This window comes from Bombyx mori, chromosome 27, assembly GCF_030269925.1.
Source record: "Bombyx mori chromosome 27, ASM3026992v2".
Taxonomy (NCBI): Eukaryota; Metazoa; Arthropoda; class Insecta; order Lepidoptera; family Bombycidae; genus Bombyx; species Bombyx mori.
Genome location: NC_085133.1, coordinates 9903956 through 9923393, shown reverse-complemented (window position 1 = coordinate 9923393; position 19438 = coordinate 9903956). Strand labels below are relative to the sequence as shown.

Below are 19438 nucleotides of genomic sequence, written 5' to 3'. Positions count from 1 at the left end.
CCTGTCTCTACTAGTGCACTGTACTGTACTCACCCCACCTGGAGGGTCTGTGCGAGAGGTCCGGGTGGCCCGCGCGCTCAGTGAGCTGGTCGCGGCGCCAGTCACACTTGATCTCCCCCCGCCTCCCCCTCCCCTGTCTCTACTAGTGCACTGTACTGTACTCACCCCACCTGGAGGGTCTGTGCGAGAGGTCCGGGTGGCCCGCGCGCTCAGTGAGCTGGTCGCGGCGCCAGTCACACTTGATCTCCCCCCGCCTCCCCCTCCCCTGTCTCTACTAGTGCACTGTACTGTACTCACCCCACCTGGAGGGTCTGTGCGAGAGGTCCGGGTGGCCCGCGCGCTCAGTGAGCTGGTCGCGGCGCCAGTCACACTTGATCTCCCCCCGCCTCCCGCCCACCACCGTCTCTATCCGCTGCGACAGCCCCGCGCTTTCCTGACAACATACAAACAAATTCTTGATTGCAATAAATATATATCCTGCAAGTTTGCCCCGCCGCGCTGATGAGACACAGCTCTTACTATTCGCGGAGAGCAAAAACTGCAGCTGACCTTGGACACATCGCTCTGGTACGCCATTGCCATTTGCTCCAACATTTCGTAATTCCCTTCGTCGTAGCCAGCGAACTTATCGTCGGGCAGCCGCTCCCCGCGGACGTCATAGTTAGCGAATCTATCAGCGGTGTTGTCCGTGGACAACGATTGATGAACTTTAATTTTTTCGCCCAGGTTAGAAGGCCTCTTTGCCGTGGCCTGTTTCGAGTTGGCGAGTCGCGGGTCGCGGGGCGGCGAGGGGTGGTGCGGTGGATCGATCTTCATTTCCTGTAAACGGAATATTCATGTATATTCTTGCCTTGGACCAGTGTTTCCCAACTTTTATTGTGCCATGCCCCACTGTAACGGTTCTAGATTTTTTATACCCCCGATACACAATTTAAGAAACATAAATGATAGATTTTATGAAGAAATCACTATGAAATTGTTATCAATTTTAAAACATATAATAAAAAATTTGAAATTCAAATTCAAATAATTTTAATACATATTTTCTATATTAATTTACTGCGATTGCCCCCCTTAATTATCAAATTGTCCCCTTGTGGGGCGTGGGCCCCACATTGGGAAACACCGCATTAGACAGAGCACAGTGGGGGGGGGCTCCCCGCTACTACTACTCGGGAAAGTCCCTATCGTCTGCTCACGTTATACTTTAAGATCTGTAGAACAACATATGATTCTAATGTTACCTCCGCCTTCTCTTCAATTTTCTCTTCAGAACAAATTTCGATTTCCTTCACGGGTTCCACTTCCATCTTTTCCACTTTCTCTTTTTCTATCTTTTCAACAACCTCTTCAATCTTTTCCACTATCTCCTCCTCTAAATTTTCTTTTTGATCTTGTACTTTCTCGAGAACCTCTTCGTGCGGGCTTTCTTTTTCTGCTACAACATCTGTATTGTTTTCTAATTCTTCCTGTCCTGAAGCCTGAAGCCCTGCCGCCTTGTCCTCGGCGCTGTGAGGTGCGGGGAGGGGTGGCGGGGGGAGCTCCAGCTCCCTCTTGATGTGCAAGTTGTTACCCACGAAGTCGCTCTGCAATTCCTTGACGTTGATGATCTCGCGCGGCTTCTTGCGCGGCGAGAAGGTCTCGTCGTCCGTCATCCGCTCGGTCTTGATGTTGTTGAGAATGTTGACGTCGAAGAGCTCGTCGCTGCGCGCGGAAGAGCTGGACTGCTTCCTTTTCTTCTTGCCTTGGGACTTCTTTTTCTTTTTCCTGGCGTCGGAGTCCGAGTCGGAGTCGCTGGAGGAGTCTGAGCTGGAGGAGGAGCTGCTGCTGGACGACGCCGCCTTGGAGCGTTTCTTCTTGCGGTGCTTGCGTTTCTTTTGGAGCTTTTTCTTTTTACGTTTCTTATCTTTCTTCTTTTTCTCTGCGAAAGGGAATTCAAATTAGTAACTCTTGAATTACTACAATAAGCAAACGTGACGTGGCATACCTCTCTCATTTTCCTCGTCCTCTTCAGATTCATCACTGATCTTCGCTTTCTTCCTTTTCTTCTGTTTTTCTTTTAACTTCTTCAAATATTTCTTTCCTAATTTCTTCCGTTTCAATAGTTTCAATTTTTCTTTCTTATTCTCCTGCGAACAAAGCAGAAGAGATTATAAAATTGGCCGTTTAAGCCCGATCTATGAGCACCTTCTGATTATATTGGTTTTCTGGATTCCCTATTTAAGTCCCCTACTTCTCCCCCTACCTTCTTCTTGAGAGACTTCTTCCGCCTGGCGGCCTGGTCGTCGCTGTCGGTGACGGAGGTCGTCGAGTGCTTCCTTTTACGCGTCTTCACCTTTTCTTTGTCGAATTTAATTTTTTTGCTGAAACCAAGCAATGATATTGTTGACCCTTACTTCTTCTTTACTTCCCAAGGGTCCATAGGGGACTCTATGGGGGTCTACGTTGGCTTGGCAAAAAAAAAGGGTTCACAATTCGTAAGCGGTGTCCACGAATGTGTTTTTGCTTTCGATAGTAAATTTAGCTGTCAATCCATCAAGTATATCTCTCCCATTCAAATTATAACTATTTTGTGATTGTCGTTGTAAAGTTACGTTATTAATGTTTAATTTTAATTATATTATTACGGCTGTCATTATATTACAAACGAGATAAGTTTTATTATCTTTACTAGGAGCTCACAGCTCACCTGATGTTAAGTGGTTACTGGAGCCCATAGACATCTACAATGCGCCAACCACCTTGAGATATAAGTTCTAAGGTCTCAAGTACAATGGCTGCCCCACCCTTCAAATCGAAACGCGTTACTGCTTCACGGAAGAAATAGGCGGGGCGGTGGTACCTACCCGCGCGGACTCACAAGAGATCCTACCACCAGTAATTACTGTAACCACGTATATAGAGAGTGAATTTAGATATATGAGTAACCTTTTCGGCGGCTGGTCGTCTACGTCAGACTCTTGGCTCCAGCCCTCGCTGTTGAGGCGCGGCTTCTTCTTCTTGTCGTCGGCGGCGACGGGCGTGGTGCTGCGGGGCGCGTCCGCTTTCTGCTCAGACACGTCCGACAGCACCGCTTGCATGAACCTGATCAAATAATTACAAACATTAACTGGAAGATAACCATCATCATCAGCCTGCGGCAATCCACTGCTGGACCTATGGCCTATGCCTAAAGCTCGCCACTGAACCTGATCTTCGGTTCTACGCATCCAGTCACTTTTTTTTTCTACCTAAGCTGACGATCTAGAGCAGTCTTTCCCAAAGTGGGCGATAGCGCCCCCTTGTGGGTACTGCAGGCCTAAAAGGGGGCGGTAAGAGACCCGGAAAAAATGGGGACGTTGTGTAGAGGCTTGGGAGGCGATTTGTAATTTCATCTAGGAGGACCCTTAGACACCGACTGAGCTCTCGCTATAGTGGTTTTTTAGTAGGTGAAAAAATGGGGACGCTAAAAAATAATTTATTCTCAAAGTGGGCAGTAGACAAAATAAGTTTGGGAGCCCCTGGTCTAGAGACCATATCAGCGTAACGTTAACTAGTAGGTGAGCTCACGGGGCTCAAAGCTGACGACGTTGCCAACAAGAGCCGTGCTTCGCAGAATCTACCGCCGGATCCGAAACGCGACTCACTGAGAAGATCCGGCAAGGAACTCAGTAGTCTGTGTCTGTGGGCTAATTTACTCGCCGAGCACTTCGTCGCGAGCGACGGGTTTGACGAGAGCGATGACCGGTACTCGAGGTACCTAAAAGCACCGTTAGTGGATCGGGAGGATCCGAAATGACGTGACCAGTGACTGCCTTGTGCAGGTGGTCGCTCTATCTATCAGGAGGCCGTCCTGCACTACGTGTGCCGGTCGGTTCGCGGTCTCCCAACGGTTATCGGTTCTGCAACATAACTATACTTGAGACGTTAGAACTTATATCTCAAGATGGGTGGCGCATTTACGTTGTAGATGTCTATGGGTTCCAGTAACCACTTAAAACCAGGTGGGCTGTGAGCTCGTCCACCCATCAAAGCAATAAAAATAAAAAAGTGACCAGCCCACTGCCACTTCAACTTACTGACTCTGCATGCTATATCAATCACCTTGGTTTTTGCACACAATTATAAACTAATTGAAATGTATGTTTCCTAATGAAGTCGGTTTTTAGAATAATACAATCGGTTGGTAGAATCGCTCGATCATTCGTATCATCCAACGAAACCTCGCATCCCCAGTTCTTGGTAAATGTAACATCCGTGCATTTCTCCCTGCACATTCATGATTTTGCAACAACAAAACAAAGTTGAACAAAAAGAAATGGTTGAAAAACCAAAATGTTATTTATATATATAAATTATAAATAAATTATAAATTATAAATATAAATATTTACTAACAACCACGCCACTTTAACTGGTCCCGTGGTAAGTTCGTAAAGAACTTGTGTTATAGGTACCAGATAACGGAAATTAATGTAATATTTTTATTATACACGTACATATATGTAATATACATCCATAACCCTGGAAAAGACATTTTATATTTATCATACAAATATCCTCCCTTGGCGGGATTCGAACCCGCGACCCCCTTGTGTAGTGACCATGTCACTTACCACTACACCAGACGACCGTTGAATATATAAATAATATATTATTCAAGTATATTATTCACTATAGTTATTTTTAATAATAATCATCATCATCGCTTTTTAAGATGATGACATAATCAGTAGCATAATGAAAATGGAGCCTTTGCCTCCAGACAGACTTAACCTGTGACATGACTCTCCTTTCATCCTTCTTGTCACACGGTCTTTTAATTAATCATGCCTATTTTTTCTACGAACTAAATACAATTAATACCTCTGACGTGTTTAGATTTTTAAACTGATTAATAAATCTTAAAATTGTTCAGATTGTTCAATTTGTTTTTTAAGGGATTTTATGACTTGGTTAAGACCTTGAGGTTAAGTCTTATTTTAATTTTAATTTTAAAAAATTATATGAATACTGATATTATGAAATGGAATGAAGTTAATTAATATGAAACATTGCATGAAATGAAATGATATGAAAACGAAATGAAATGAGATGAAATGATATGGGATGAAATATAATCTCAGTAAAATGGTGGTCATCACTGATACTTTTTCAGTGGAATTTTTGGAGGATCCCGAGAAGTTACGTTCAGCGGCTTCGATTGTTTTTCCCACATTTGTACACTTTCACAGATACTTAACAGTTAATAAACCACCGTTGTTACGCATTTAAACTTCAAGAAACACGAAATAGACAAAATAAAACAGATCACACAGCTTCACTTCTCGCGTTCCCGCTAAAATGTCCAATAACAAAATTAATTTTTTTAAGGGATTTTATGACCTGGTAACTGAGACCTTTAAGTGATATCTTATTTTAATTTGAGTCGACTATATAATAAATAAAGCCGGCAATGTGACTTTTGGACAATTATTGGTAAATCAGAAAAACGAATTATTGACTTTGTATTTCATTGGCAGTCACAAAACTCTTCTGAACGACATCTTAGATAAATAACGGGTTAAGTATTAACCTTTATTTAATGCAGGTTTTGAACCGTATTCTTTGAAGGAGACGATTATATTCAAATCAATCTGTATTGACATATCAATAACATTTTTTTGTCCCAATGCACAGATTGCCACCTTTGATAATAGACGACTCATTTATATTCATATTTTTATGAAAAATGATATTATGTATATATGTATTTATTTTATGTATTTCATTATATATGTACGTGTATGTATATGTTTATGTTATTTATGTGTGTAATTGTGTATGTATATAGTTTGATATTATGTATTAGTGTTTATTTTTGTTATTTTTATTGCTAATTAGATTGTACTCATCTACCCACTAATGTAAAGCTTTCCTTCTTTGAGAACGGTTAGCTGGTAGATAACTCAATTGTTGAGTTAAGCTCGCCATTTTTTATATCTTATCCCAATTACTGTATTTTATTATCAGTGTGTACAAATCTATACTAATATTATAAAGAGGAAAGATTTGTTTGTTTGTTTGTTTCGAATAGGCTCCGAAACTACTGGACCGATTTGAAAAATTCTTGAAAAAGTCCTAACAAAATTGACCTTTGAGTGGTACACAGAGTATATAAAAATACAGGCTATAGTATCTATTTAAATAAAGCCAATCAATGATGCGGTCATTTGAGAACCACGGTCAAATATATTTGATTAAAATATTGGTTATTAGAGATTAGAGATTAGATGTTTTTTTAAATTGATTTTTATAGTTAGATAGCCTAGTTCCCGAAATGGTTTTTCAATTAAGATATTCAACTAAACACTTTTTAACAATGTTTAATGTATGCTCCTTCTTTTATTTTGATCACAAATGACGTCATACGTGATAAATTTGCAGCTTGGCTGGATTCGATGGACGGTTTCAAGAATGGAAGACTAATTAAATTTAATGATTAAAATATTATGTGTTATATTAAGTCTGGCTATCCACAGCTTACAGCAGCCGCGGTCCTCGCTGCGTACACTTGTCGTACTGGTCACCACTATCTCGAACTCAATTTTCCATCCAACCCAAATCATGTTGATCCATTAACAGAGCTCCGTTGAAATAACGAATTTGAAAACAGCATTAAAACTTTTTTTTTTATTGCTTAGATAGACGAACTCACAGCCCACCTGGTGTTAAGTGATTACTGGAGCCCATAGACATCTACAACTTAAATGCGCCACACACCTTGAGACATAAGTTCTAAGGTTTCAAGTATAGTTACAACGGCTGCCCCGCCCTTCAAACCGAAACGCATTACTGCTTCACGGCAGAAACAGGTAGGGCGATGGGACCTACCCGCGCGGACTCACAAGAGGTCCTACCACCAGTAAAAACTGCAAATAGTTGTTTCTGAGACTCTCTGACCACCTCGAGGGATGCTCCCAGCACACAGGGCTGCACAGAGGTCATACCTGAGACTTTATCTCCGGCCTAGTGTTGTATGTAACATAAAGTACAAGTTACCTCTGATACTCCCGGTCGAGGTACACGGTCTCGGTACGCTGCGGGGTGTGGGGGGCCGGCTGCTCCTCCGACTCCCAGTCGTCGCAGGGGGCGCGGGGGGCGCGCGGCACGGGGGGCGGGGGGGAGGCCGCGGGGGGACGCAGGGGAGGGTACCACTCGCGCGACGAGGGACACGGGAAATCAGATATTCTGGAAATTATAATAAAGAGCTTTAGTTCATATCTTTCAATTAAATTTCCTTTATATCTATAGTAGAATTATTTTGTCCGTGTGGGTCATAAATAATCGGAGCGGTGAAGCGAGTATTTCGCTCTCTCTTTCACTCACGGGCCTTATGGACGGGCATAGTGATGCGCATTATTGTTGTCGATAAGCGTTATCGATAGTGTATTTAGTTTTGTCATTTGTTAGTGAGTTTGGTTAGTGATAAAAATGAAAGAAAAATCACTAATCGAACACTTACACCACATATCGCCGCAGTAAGTTAACGAGAACTTTTTGTAACTTTTCGGGATCTATTTTATTTCAGTGAAAATTTTGAACACATTACTGATAACAACACGTGCTTGTGCTGGTATATTTTTGCTAACAGGCAAAGTATTATTTTGAATTAATTCTGCCATTTTGGTACAAAACAAAGGAGTAGCCATTGTGTCACTAAAGAATTTCAGAGAGCGAATGCACAAAAACACATTTCTCTTCGACATATGTACTACAATTTGCGGGTAGGTACAACAAGTGACTCATAACATAACAATGTCTCACCACCCTTCGTATACCGCCCCGCCACCGTGTACCTGCCTTCGATGACTCATTTGTTTTTATCGATAATGGCGTTGCGGCCGCGCAACATGCTCACCGCCCTAGCCGGGCCATGTTTTATGACCCAAACTGCACGGACAAAATAATTATACTATAGCTACTAAAAGGAGGGCATTGTGAGTCAAGCAGTCAGAGAGCGAAGCAGTCATACTAAGAAACATACAAGCGTACTTTCGAACTTCACTCCCCGAATTTCAAGTGTCTTAGAAAATACTATTGAAACACTTCAAACAGGCCGGCTGTAAGGATGCTGTAACCCAGAAAGTTCAGCCGTACAAACGTATCCTTTTTTTTAAAACGGTATCTTATTAATGGCTGCGTTGCGGACTGGTGTATAGTGATGAGTAAGTTCAGTAGGTACGAAGCATGACGCTCACTGGTCGCAGCCGTACACGCGGTCCACCAGCGACATCTTGCACGTCTCCAGCTCCTCGTACACCACGGCGCGGTCCTTCACGCAGCGACACGTCTTCGGGTTCTCAGCGAACCACACCTTAGGCACGGCATGGGTTTCTCTGTAAACATATATTGAAACAATATTTTTTAGCACAATGCAATGCAAAATGTGCATTTAGCACAATTTAAACATATTTTTTAAAATTCCTAGTCGCTGGTTAACTCTTTGGCCGCCGTGTAGGTCACCGGTGCCCCACGCGGCGCACTGAAGTAATTATCTCGATTTCTGTTACTAAGGCGCCTGGTTTGCCTAACTTTGCCTCCTTTTCTATACTAATATTATAAAGAGGAAAGATTTGTTTGTTTGTTTGTTTCGAATAGGCTCCGAAACTACTGGACCGATTTGAAAAATTCTTTTTCCATTAGAAGCCGACATTGTCCCTGATGAACATAGGCTACTTTTTTTTATTTATTTTTTTGGTTTCATGTGTGTTTTAATGTTTCCGAAGCGAAGCGAGGGCGGGTCGCTAGTGTTTGTACATTTATATTTCAGTCTTATAGGCCTCATAGAATTAGATTAATTCTCAGTGTCTTCGAATTCGTCTTTCGTCGAATTTACTAGATATTCCGGCGCCTTAGTAAGAAGATCGAAGAGAGAAATCGGCATAATTACACTTCAGTGCGCCGCGTAGGGCACCGGTGACCTACACGGCAGTCAACGTGTTAAAATGGTATTTTTTATTGCTTAGATGTGTGAACGAGCTCACAGCCCACCTGGTGTTAAGTGATTACTGGAGCCCATAGACATCTATAACGTAAATGCGCCACCCACTTTAAGATATAAGTTCTAGGGTCTGAAGTATAGTTACAACGGTTGTCCCGCCCTTCAAACCGAAACGCATTACTGCTTCACGGCAGAAATAGGCGGGGTGGTACCTACCCGCGCTGACTCTCAAGAGGTCCTACCACCAGTGAAATAAATAGTGAGTACATATATCAACACGAGCACCACGTCCTCGGAAACCATAAACATGTCCATGTCGTAATTACTAATTAAAAGTTGGATATAAATCTCACTTGTAACATTTATCCTTGTCGTGTCGGAACAACAGCGGCTGACAGATCTTCAGCACGAAGCTCCAGACCTCGAGGGAGTCGACTGTCGATTTGGACATATTGTTTTCAGCCTCCTCGAAGTCCTTGTCTAGGGACATGCGGTAGGACCTGGAGCTCTCCGTGGACCGGTAGCCAGACTCAGTGGACCTGTAGCCGGACTCCATCGACTTGAAGCTGTCTGAGAAGTCGCTCCGTTGGCTGGCGCCGGAGTCCTTGACCTCGGGGGTCACGGACCGGTTGGCCCTCGGGCTCTCGTCGTCTTTGGGCGATATTTCGTACTCGACCAGGCCTTTGTCCTGGATGGAGTCTTCGTTGATCTCCTCGTCCTGTATCTCGTTGATGACCGACTGCAGGAAGGACTCGTCGTTCGCCCCGTCCTTAGTGACTTCGTCGTCGTATAAGTTAAGTCTGATCGGACTTTTGTCTGTCCTGGTCGCGGTCGGCTTGGAAAACTTTTCCAATTCGATTTGTTCGTCGAATATATCGAGCGCCTCCTCGTTGGGATCGATTTCGTATTCGAAAGAATCGATAACTGGTTTTAGCTTCCCTATTTTCTTAGTACCGGTCTTGGGGGTTTCTTGTTGTGAAGTCTTTTGGATGCTCTCCTTCAATTGTTCCACTGGATCCTCGGGTTTTGGAGTAGAATCACTGGATTTAGGTTTCGGCTTCTCGTCTACTTTAGGACTTACAATCTTATCTTCGTTGTCCAGGGACCAGCTATCGCACACGAGATAATCGTTGAGATTAACATCAGTCTCCTTCTGACCTTTCTCTTTCTTCACGCTTTCTTTTTTATCTCCACTTTTAGGTCTCTCCTCCCTGTATTTGTCATGTTTCTTGCTGGATCTCTTATCGAACTTGTCACTTCTTCTGTCTTTAGTCTTGCTGCGATCGTCTGGTCTTTTTTCTTTTTCACGAGGGTCATCCTTCTTCCTTTGAAACGGGTTGTCGTAACCAGGTAACAATTTCTGATAGTCAAACTTGAATGGTTTACCTTCGGCTTTAGCCTTCTTCGCTTCTTGAATTATTTCATCCACTTTTGCTGGATCTGTAAGATTTACATAAGTTACCTTAACATTGATACATTCTTGGTATATTCTAAAGAAGTCTCCCTTCTATAATTCTTTTTGATGTAAAACTTCACTCAACTGCTATCTACGATCAATCTAAATTAATAAATTATAAAGCTAAAATAAAAAATTACAAACAGTGAATTTATGCTCTACTATTGCGTATTATTTTCATCTATCTACCTTACCTGACTCGTTGACAAATAAAAGTGTAACAGCATTAATAAAGAAATGTTTATTTAATAAACAACAAAGCAAAAGAAAACATTTTCGCTCTATCTACCTGCTATTCTATATCTAACTATATTCTACTCCAAAAACTACAATTACTATTGAATCACTACGAAGACTCACTGAAGTGTGCGATGCACGTGCATATTCCTTGACGCGACACGTGCCGCCATCGAGAGCGTACCGGAGACGTGCATTTAGTGCGAGCTACACACATAACACGTGCAAGCGGGAAACAAGCATTAAGCAAGGAAAAATGGGGAATTGTGAAAAATAACATATATAAAAAAAAGCCCTTTTCTGAATTTAAGTTTCTGAACTGTTTGTCTTTGTATTGTGTACAAAACACTTCTTTTGTTAAGTGTATATCAAACTACATATCATTCTTCATTATTTTTATCAGTCATTGATTTATGGATTAAGGGCATTTATACTGATATTACCTAATATATTATTTTTAAACCCTTTACTAAACATAAACATGGTCCATGTATTGATAATACTGATACAGTGTTGTGCTAATAATGATCTTTTTCTATGGGTAGTAATATTAACACCAGTGTCATAGCATACTGAGACAACTGCTGGGTTGGTAATATATTTAGGTCACGCCTATTTCTGGAGGGGAGCAACTATGCTTTCGGATTGGAAATAATAGTCATTAATTCAATGCAATTGGGATTTCAAATTTATGTGTCAAAGTGGGTATCACTGACATGCATCTTTGGCTCTGTAACAATCAACATCAAGAAGTGGCCCGTGAGCTCTTCTAAGCACTTATTTTTATTTCAGAAAAACCAGACGATGAACTTGGTTGACATTAGAACAAATACATATTATATATAGTAAATAAATTATTATTTTTAATGCTTAGATGGGTAGACGAGCTCACAGCCCACCTGGTATTAAGTGGTTACTAGAGCCCATAGACATCTACGACGTAAATGCGCCACCCACCTTGAGATATAAGTTCTAAGGTCTCAGTATAGTTACAACGGCTGCCCCACCCTTCAAACCGAAACGCATGCTTCACGGCAGAAATAGGCAGGCTGGTGGTACCTATCCGTGCGGACTCACAAGAGGTACTACCACCAGTAAAAATAATGTTAATACAAGCAAAATGCCAACAAAAAATATTTGTAAGTTTGTTTTAATGTTTGTTACAAAAAGGCGCTGAATGAACAATATGCATTCGCAAAACTAGACAAGCATTAAGGATATTAAAAGACAATCAAATGCAAGCGACAACTTTGATGATAAAAATTGTGTTTCGTTAAGAGTTCAGTTTTTTGTAAAAAAACTCATAACTATAAAATATCGTCATTGTCAAACCAAAATCTGCTAGGTGCACTTTTTGAGATTTTACTTTTTGACCTTTTCGTATAGTTCACAACCCTATCTCATCATCATCATCATCATCATTCTTTCCCATTACCCTCTGCTGGGGTGTAGGGCTCGAATCAAATTTTTCCATTTATATCGGTCTTGGGCAACACACAAACACAACCCTATCTACCGTATAAAAAAAAACCATTATGTGTCTATAACTTTAATATTTATCTATAGCTTTCACTTGATATAGTTCTTAAAAATTCACCTTCATATAAAGTTTTATATGAAAATGTTTTTACCCGTTAATTCAAAGTAGAATTTTTGCATTTAACAGATTTTGGTTTGACAGCGACGATGATATACCGATTTTCATAAAGACAAGATATGACATGACAAAGTTACATTAACCTATAGCTGGATGCGAGCCAACAATACGTAAATTCCGCCGCCTGAAGCTATGATGAGGGTCGGAGTCTTGTGTATCAGCTGCCTCAACCATAAGTTCACAAGTGTGAGGGTTAAAGCAGTACTAGGCAGGGTGGTGGAATCTAAACCTTTGGGCTTACAATACCTTACCACCCGCACATACATTTACGTACTAGTTGGAATCGTGAGAGGGGGAGTGGGGGGGGGTCTTGCTTTTCTCACAGCCCACTTGGTGTTAAGTGATTACTGGAGCCCATAGACATCTACGACGTAAATGCGCCACCCAGGTTGAGATATAAGTTCTAAGGTCTCAAATATAGTTACAGCGGCTGCCCCGCCCTTCAAACTGAAACGCATTATTGCTCACGGCAAAAATAGGCAGTGGTGGTACCTACCCGCGCGGACTCACAAGAGGTCCTACCACCAGTAATTACGTGTATGTTGTAAGTCAAGCAAAACCATAAAAAGAATACCATGGATTCGTAAAGAAATCAGATAACTTACCTATAAATGATTTGATTGGGGGCATAGCTTTAGTCGGCATGGCCTTGTCGTTGTTAGAGCTGGGACAGATGAGGCCGAGGGGAATACCGAGCTCCACTAATTCCATTTTCCTCTTCATGTCTTCGATCTCTGACAATGTCTTCTTCTGTTGGTCCATATGCTCCGCTGAGGAAAAAATATAAATTTACTAGCTGACCCGGCAGGCTTCGTACTGCCTCAATCAATAAATAAAAGAAAGATTTTCAAATTTGTCTACCTTTTAAACCATCTCTGGACTTCCACAAATAATTCAAGGCCAAAATTGGCCAAATCGGTCCAGCCCTTCTCGAGTTTTAGCGAGACTAACGAACAGCAATTCTTTTTATGTATATAGATTGATGGTGGCTAAATAAAATAGTTGAGATACCCATTACCGTATCATCTTGACATGATCAAGATGGAGCGCTTGAAACAGTCCTTTTCAGGTCCAGATATTATTTGTACATGCCAATTTAAAGTTTTGTACTCAAGAAAACAGGTTTCAATATTGCATTCTACACTACATTTTTTTTTTGTTTATGCATCTATACGTAAAGTTTCGAAACCTCGATTTGTCAATAACTCAATAGACTCAACTAAATATAGTTGAACCAGAAACATTTTATGTATCTACATATTACAAAATCTTTTTTTCCTATCTAAGCTGGGAACCTTGGAGGGTTATGTAGGCGTTACCGAGCGAGGCGTTACTAACATTAGCCTTAGCAAGAGCAGTGCTTCGCAGAATTTACCATCGCATCGGAAACACGACCCACTGAGAAGATCCGGCGAGAAACTCAGTGGGCTGTGTCTGTGGGTTAATTTATTCGCCGAACCCTTGGTCGCAAGCGACGAGAACAGGTTCCAGAGTTTTGGTCTCAAGGACCAGGATTGTTACGTAATATAGAATTAAATGTCAGCCTAATATAAATATTATTTCTGTGGTTTTTGCACAGATATATTGAATTTTGGCTACACAGGGGTTACAGGGTGGAACAGGAAATTAAAAAAGTTTGTATTATTGTGAGATACTGTGATGTGTACTTGCAACTTCTTCATCAAGAAGCACTATACCATAGTATAGCATATCTGGAACTATTGTAACACACCCTGTATAAGTTTCCTGATGTATCCAGGCTTAGGTGGTTTTGGAGGTTTTTTCTGTTCTGCTGCAGGATCTTCAGGTTTTGCTGTTACTTTCACACTACTTAACTTCCCGATGTACACTGTAGGACCTGAAATAATTTATTTTTTTCAGATTATCTTTGTATTTATTAGCGAATGAGATCCCAAACTACCCTCGCCCCCTGTTCATTGAATCATTAAACTTTCAAGAGGCGTCAGTGGTTAAAAATATATTATCTACCCATGGGCCAAATGAAAAAAGAAAGATTATTTGAATAGATCTTCAGGCAGGCTATACTAAATCAGGTTGACTATGATAATGTGGCGGGTAGCCATCATACAACGCAAGATAATTGACAGATGCCTGAATCTCGCTTACGACATTTTCAAGATAAAGCGCATATATACAAGTTCCGAACAACAACATTCAGACCGTCGGTCTACCGAGCAAATATCACCCGCTCGGTGGAAGATCTTCCCTCCGTCGTATACCTCCCAAACTGGTGACCTGCGACGGAACAATCGCAACCTTCTGATTTATCATCAGCGCATTAAAAAAAAAACTTCGGCTACCACAATCCCCGCATTCTCGCAGATAAAAGCAAGTCATCGACAGTCGTCCCACAGCAAGCCAGCATCGCAGCCTCAACAGGACCATCGCAGCCGACTCCCCGCGCTTCCTGGCCCTACGGCACGCACCTACACTGCCTCATCGCGCAGCATTCAAGCTCAGTCTCGACTCACCGCAGACTTCGAGCAGCACTGGCGACAATCACGCAGCATTCAAGCTCAGTTTCGACTCACCGCAAACTTCGAGCAGCACTGGCACTTGCAAGCTAATCTCAGCACGGACAACGATAACTAAAATGACACGACCTCCGGTCTCGGAGGGGAGTGATGTGGCGGGTAGCCATCATACAACGCAAGATAATTGACAGATGCCTGAATCTCGCTTACGACATTTTCAAGATAAAGCGCATATATACAAGTTCCGAACAACAACATTCGGACCGTCGGTCTACCGAGCTAATATCACCCGCTCGGTGGAAGATCTTCCCTTTGCCGTAAGCTCCCCAAAATAAATAACACATAATAATTTGTAGTATACAATAAGGCCGAGAACACTAATTTAGAACAAGAATGCAAAAGTTATTGTAAAGAATATGACGTTTACAGAAATGGATCGTATAGTATTTGATTTAGCACACCTGGACTTTATATGGGAAGTACTTCCTTTAAAATGTAGAGTATATAAAGTTGTAATACACTATGACTAATTTCTTAAACTAAAAATTCACACACCGAAAATATATATGCATATCTTCTGTAGAACTTACCTCCAGCATTTACAGCTTTCGGCACTGGCATTGTCGAAAGAGGCGTCTTTTTTTGCATAATTGAGAATGCACGAAGTCGTTTCTTGGCATTCTCAACGCCTTTCGGCGTCGGAGCCGGTAGATTTGGAGATGGTAGAGGAGAGAATGCATTCTATAAACAAACAATTACAATTAATCGTTTTATATGTTCTAAAACAGTTTGTTACACGAGTACCTACCTAGTAATATTTTTATATTTGAATATTGTCATCAAAAACTGCTAAGAATTCATAATTACAGAAATAATATAAAGACATTAACAGAGAGCTTTCATTGTTAATAGAGTGTCTATGACTCACGAAACAGACTAACCGTGGTACCTATAACGGTGGTAGGCGTGAGGCTTCCAACATAAGCGCTTCCTACAAGTCACAGATTACAGCTATCAAACAAAATGTGTATAGAAGTCCATTCCGACAGGAGCCCTCTTCTTCGATATAGCGAAGGCGTTCGACAAAGTCTGGCACAACGGTTTGATATACAAACTGTATAACATGGGAGTGCCAGACAGGCTCGTGCTCATCATACGAGACTACTTGTCGAACCGTTCGTTCCGATATCGAGTCGAGGGAACGCGCTCCCGGCCCCGTCACGTCACAGCCGGAGTCCCGCAAGGCTCCGCCCTCTCCCCGTTACTATTCAGTTTGTATATTAACGATATACCCCGGTCTCCGGAGACCCATCTGGCGCTCTTCGCCGATGACACCGCCATCTACTACTCGTGTAGGAAGAAGGCGTTGCTTCATCGACGACTTCAGACCGCAGCTACCACCATGGGACAGTGGTTCCGGAAGTGGCGCATCGACATTAACCCCACGAAAAGCACAGCGGTGCTCTTCAAAAGGGGTCGCCCTCCGAACACCACGCTGAGCATCCCTCTCCCGACTAGGCGCGTCAACACCCCCGCCCCCGCCGTTCGCCCAATCACGATGTTCGACCAGCCCATACCGTGGGCCCCGAAGGTCAAATATTTAGGCGTCACCCTCGACAGTAGGATGACATTCCGCCCCCACATCAAGACGGTACGCGACCGTGCCGCCTTCATTCTAGGACGTCTCTACCCGATGATATGTAGGCGAAGTAAAATGTCCCTTAGAAATAAGGTGACACTCTACAAAACTTGCATACGCCCCGTCATGACCTATGCAAGTGTAGTGTTCGCTCACGCGGCCCGCATACACCTAAAAACATTTCAAATTATTCAATCCCGTTTTTGCAGGATAGCCGTCGGAGCCCCGTGGTTCGTCAGGAACGTCGACCTCCAGGACGACCTGGACTTAGAGTCCATCAGTAAGTATCTTCAGTCGGCGTCCATGCGCCACTTCGATAAAGCGGCACGACACGAGAACCCTCTCATCGTGGCCGCCGGTAACTACATTCCCGATCCTGCGGACAGAATGGAAAGCAGTCGACGTCGCCCAAAACACGTCATCTCGGATCCTCCTGATCCACTAACGGTGCTTTTAGGTACTTCAAGCACCGGTCACCGTTCTCGTCGAACCCGTCGCTTGCGACGAAGGGCTCGACGAGTAAATTAACTCTCAGACACAGCCCACTGAGTTTCTCGCCGGATCTTCTCAGTGGGTCGCGTTTCCGATCCGGTGGTAGATTCTGCGAAGCACGGCTCTTGCTAGGGTTCGTGTTAGCAACATCGTCAGGTTTGAGCCCCGTGAGCTCACCTACTAAAGTTAGGGTTACGCTGACATAGCCGCTAGGGCTATCAGCTTAGGTAGGAAAAAAAAAAAAAAAAAAAAAAAAAAGTATAGAAGTGAGCTCTGTGACCCTTTGGTCGAACCGATTGCCTTGGTTTTCAAATCCAATAGAAAGTTGTAGTTTTAATCAAGATTATAGCCTTTAGCAATATCTTAAAAACTAGACGATAAAGTCCCTAATTTTTATCGTCAGTGCAAATTATAAATTTTACAATAAAAATATCAAGTTGATAAAATTACTTATTTTGGCTCAGCCTGAATGGTATAGTACGCTAAGCCCAACAGTGCACCACATGGCGTTCAACATGTTAATCATTGCAATCTCCAAATAACAAAAACTCTGATTGCTCAACCAGGAAATCAAATATAGACTCAATGATATATTGTATATTATTTATTTATTTAAATAATTTGGCTCCAACGCTGATATATTGTTTGTTACTACTGACTTGAACATTAAGACAATATAATTAATTAAATTGAGAGGTGAAAGGCCATTTATTATTTGTTTTAAGCGACATTTTTGCAACTTTGCAGGAGAGCCATTTATAGAATATTAGAAAAAAAAAATCATAACAAAAAACTTCTTTGCTATTTCTAAGGGTTAAACTTAATTGAAGTTCAATTAAAAACATGAAATTGTTGATGCTAATACGATATAAAATGGACCTTTAATTAAAAATATAAATGTAGCATAGTAAGCAAAATGTCCCTTAAACCAAATAGCCTTTCTTTCACCCCTCAAAGTGTTTTCAGAAACACCTCATTTTTTATCTTTAGTTAAGCAGAATAAAAACTCAATAATAGTTACTTATAATTTAAACCCATACTCGAATTGAAAAGAAAAATTTTAATGCTGTTAATGATGTGAAAAGTTTGTCATCAATTTAACTGAGGACTTTCAGGTTATAACAAAAAGAATACTGTATCGCGCGAAAATAAAAAATTAATCTATAGGAAACTTCTTATTAAAAGTTTTATATTAGGGGGCCTTTTTTGACGATAGGAAGAGGTTGCAACCGTAATTTTGATTTTACAATATCTTATTTGTAATGGTTAAATTACCTTTTCAAAGCCAGAAGTAGATCCGCTACCAACAGAGGCCGGGCTATCGGAGCTCTGGGACCCCGTCCCGGTCTTATAACCACTTATATCCATCTATAAAGTTTGTCCTAACAACAAGTTAAATAACATGTTTTCAGTGATTGTTTAAATATCGCTTATAGACACAGTATACAAAATTTTGTGTATTACACGGATGAAGCTTATTAAATGTACAACTTATCTTCATTGGCTAATAAAAATACATGCACTGTAAGTATGTATTAAGTAATATTTCAATTAAATTTAGATGTTACTTGCATTGCAATATTTGCAATTTGCATTATTTTAATAAACAATTTTTCTTCTGAAATGTCAAGTTGGACTGGCAAAGGCAAACTAGCCTGTACGTCATAATTATCTGCAGTGAATAATCTAACCGATAACTTTTAGGGGAAGAGGAAAAAAATGTCATGTTGTGTTAATATAAGTATATATAGAATCTATGACTAGTTTACCATTTAATATCGCAACTTATTCCACTTTTTATAAACGACGTCTCAAATACTATTGGTACCAGGGATCCCACAGAGATATCAAACCAAAAACTGAACCTCCTGTGTTAAACCTCCTACGAGATCCACACGCCTAGGGGGCGTGCGGGGTATGTGGGTCTTGAAGATCTGCAGATCTTGAGAGCAGACCGCGCGCCAATGGATGTTTTAGGGCCTTACCGCACTAAACGACTCCTCTGCACTCCGGAGCCGACGTCCGGCCCCCTTCTGGGCTCAGAATCCGATCAGAGTAGAGGGATTCCCGCGGTCAACACAAGAGGCTCTAGCATCACTCAGTATTATTCGGGCGGCGTCAGCTTTGTGTTGCTCCATCGCGTCGGTCGGGTATGTAATTAGCGGCGGCTACGATAAGAGGGTTATTGTGTCGCGCTGATTTCAAAGTAGCGGTCTGACGCTTAATTTAGATACTTACGCATCGATTCTATGTTTAGGTCGTCGTGAAGATCGACATTCCTCACGAACCACGGTGCTCCAACGGCGATCCCGCAGAAGCGGGATTGGATGACTAAGAGAGTTTAGATGTATGCGGGCCGCGTGAGCGAACATTAGACTGGCATAGTTAATGACGGGACGTTTGCTAGTTTTGTATTATTTTTTTCACTTTGTACGCTTTAGCCTCGATCAGTATAACTTAGATCACATTAAATAAATAAACGGTACAGACCATAGATTCTG

At 41.7% G+C, this 19438-nt stretch overlaps 1 protein-coding gene across 2 annotated transcripts; it reads right to left on the bottom strand.

The window, feature by feature from the left end:
• Positions 1-259: 259 nt before the first annotated feature.
• LOC101746800 (calponin homology domain-containing protein DDB_G0272472) lies at positions 260-19062 on the bottom strand. 2 transcript variants are annotated; one of them, XM_038020913.2, is made up of 14 exons: positions 18213-19062; positions 15397-15547; positions 14044-14169; positions 12917-13081; positions 10778-10861; positions 9315-10401; positions 8219-8356; positions 7020-7208; positions 2929-3084; positions 2246-2363; positions 1988-2129; positions 1245-1921; positions 550-819; positions 260-433 (listed from the first exon to the last, which is right to left on the bottom strand). In XM_038020913.2, exons 1-14 carry the CDS (start codon positions 18303-18305, stop codon positions 275-277), a joined length of 3555 nt encoding a protein of 1184 aa, XP_037876841.2. In that variant the 5' UTR covers positions 18306-19062; the 3' UTR covers positions 260-274. The 2 variants fall into 2 exon arrangements, with proteins under 2 accessions (XP_037876841.2, XP_037876842.2); XM_038020914.2 differs by lacking the exon at positions 10778-10861.
• Positions 19063-19438: the final 376 nt, after the last annotated feature.

Excerpts from the sequence above, each read along its gene's own strand:
- LOC101746800 (XM_038020913.2), bottom strand. The coding sequence starts at position 18,305 with ATGGATATAAGTGGTTATAAGACCGGGACGGGGTCCCAGAGCTCCGAT. Across the intron at positions 14,170-15,396 it reads GAAAGCTGTAAATGCTGGAG|GTCCTACAGTGTACATCGGG; the intron begins GTAAGTTCTACA and ends AAATTATTTCAG. Across the intron at positions 7,209-8,218 it reads CGCGTGTACGGCTGCGACCA|AATATCTGATTTCCCGTGTC; the intron begins GTGAGCGTCATG and ends TATAATTTCCAG.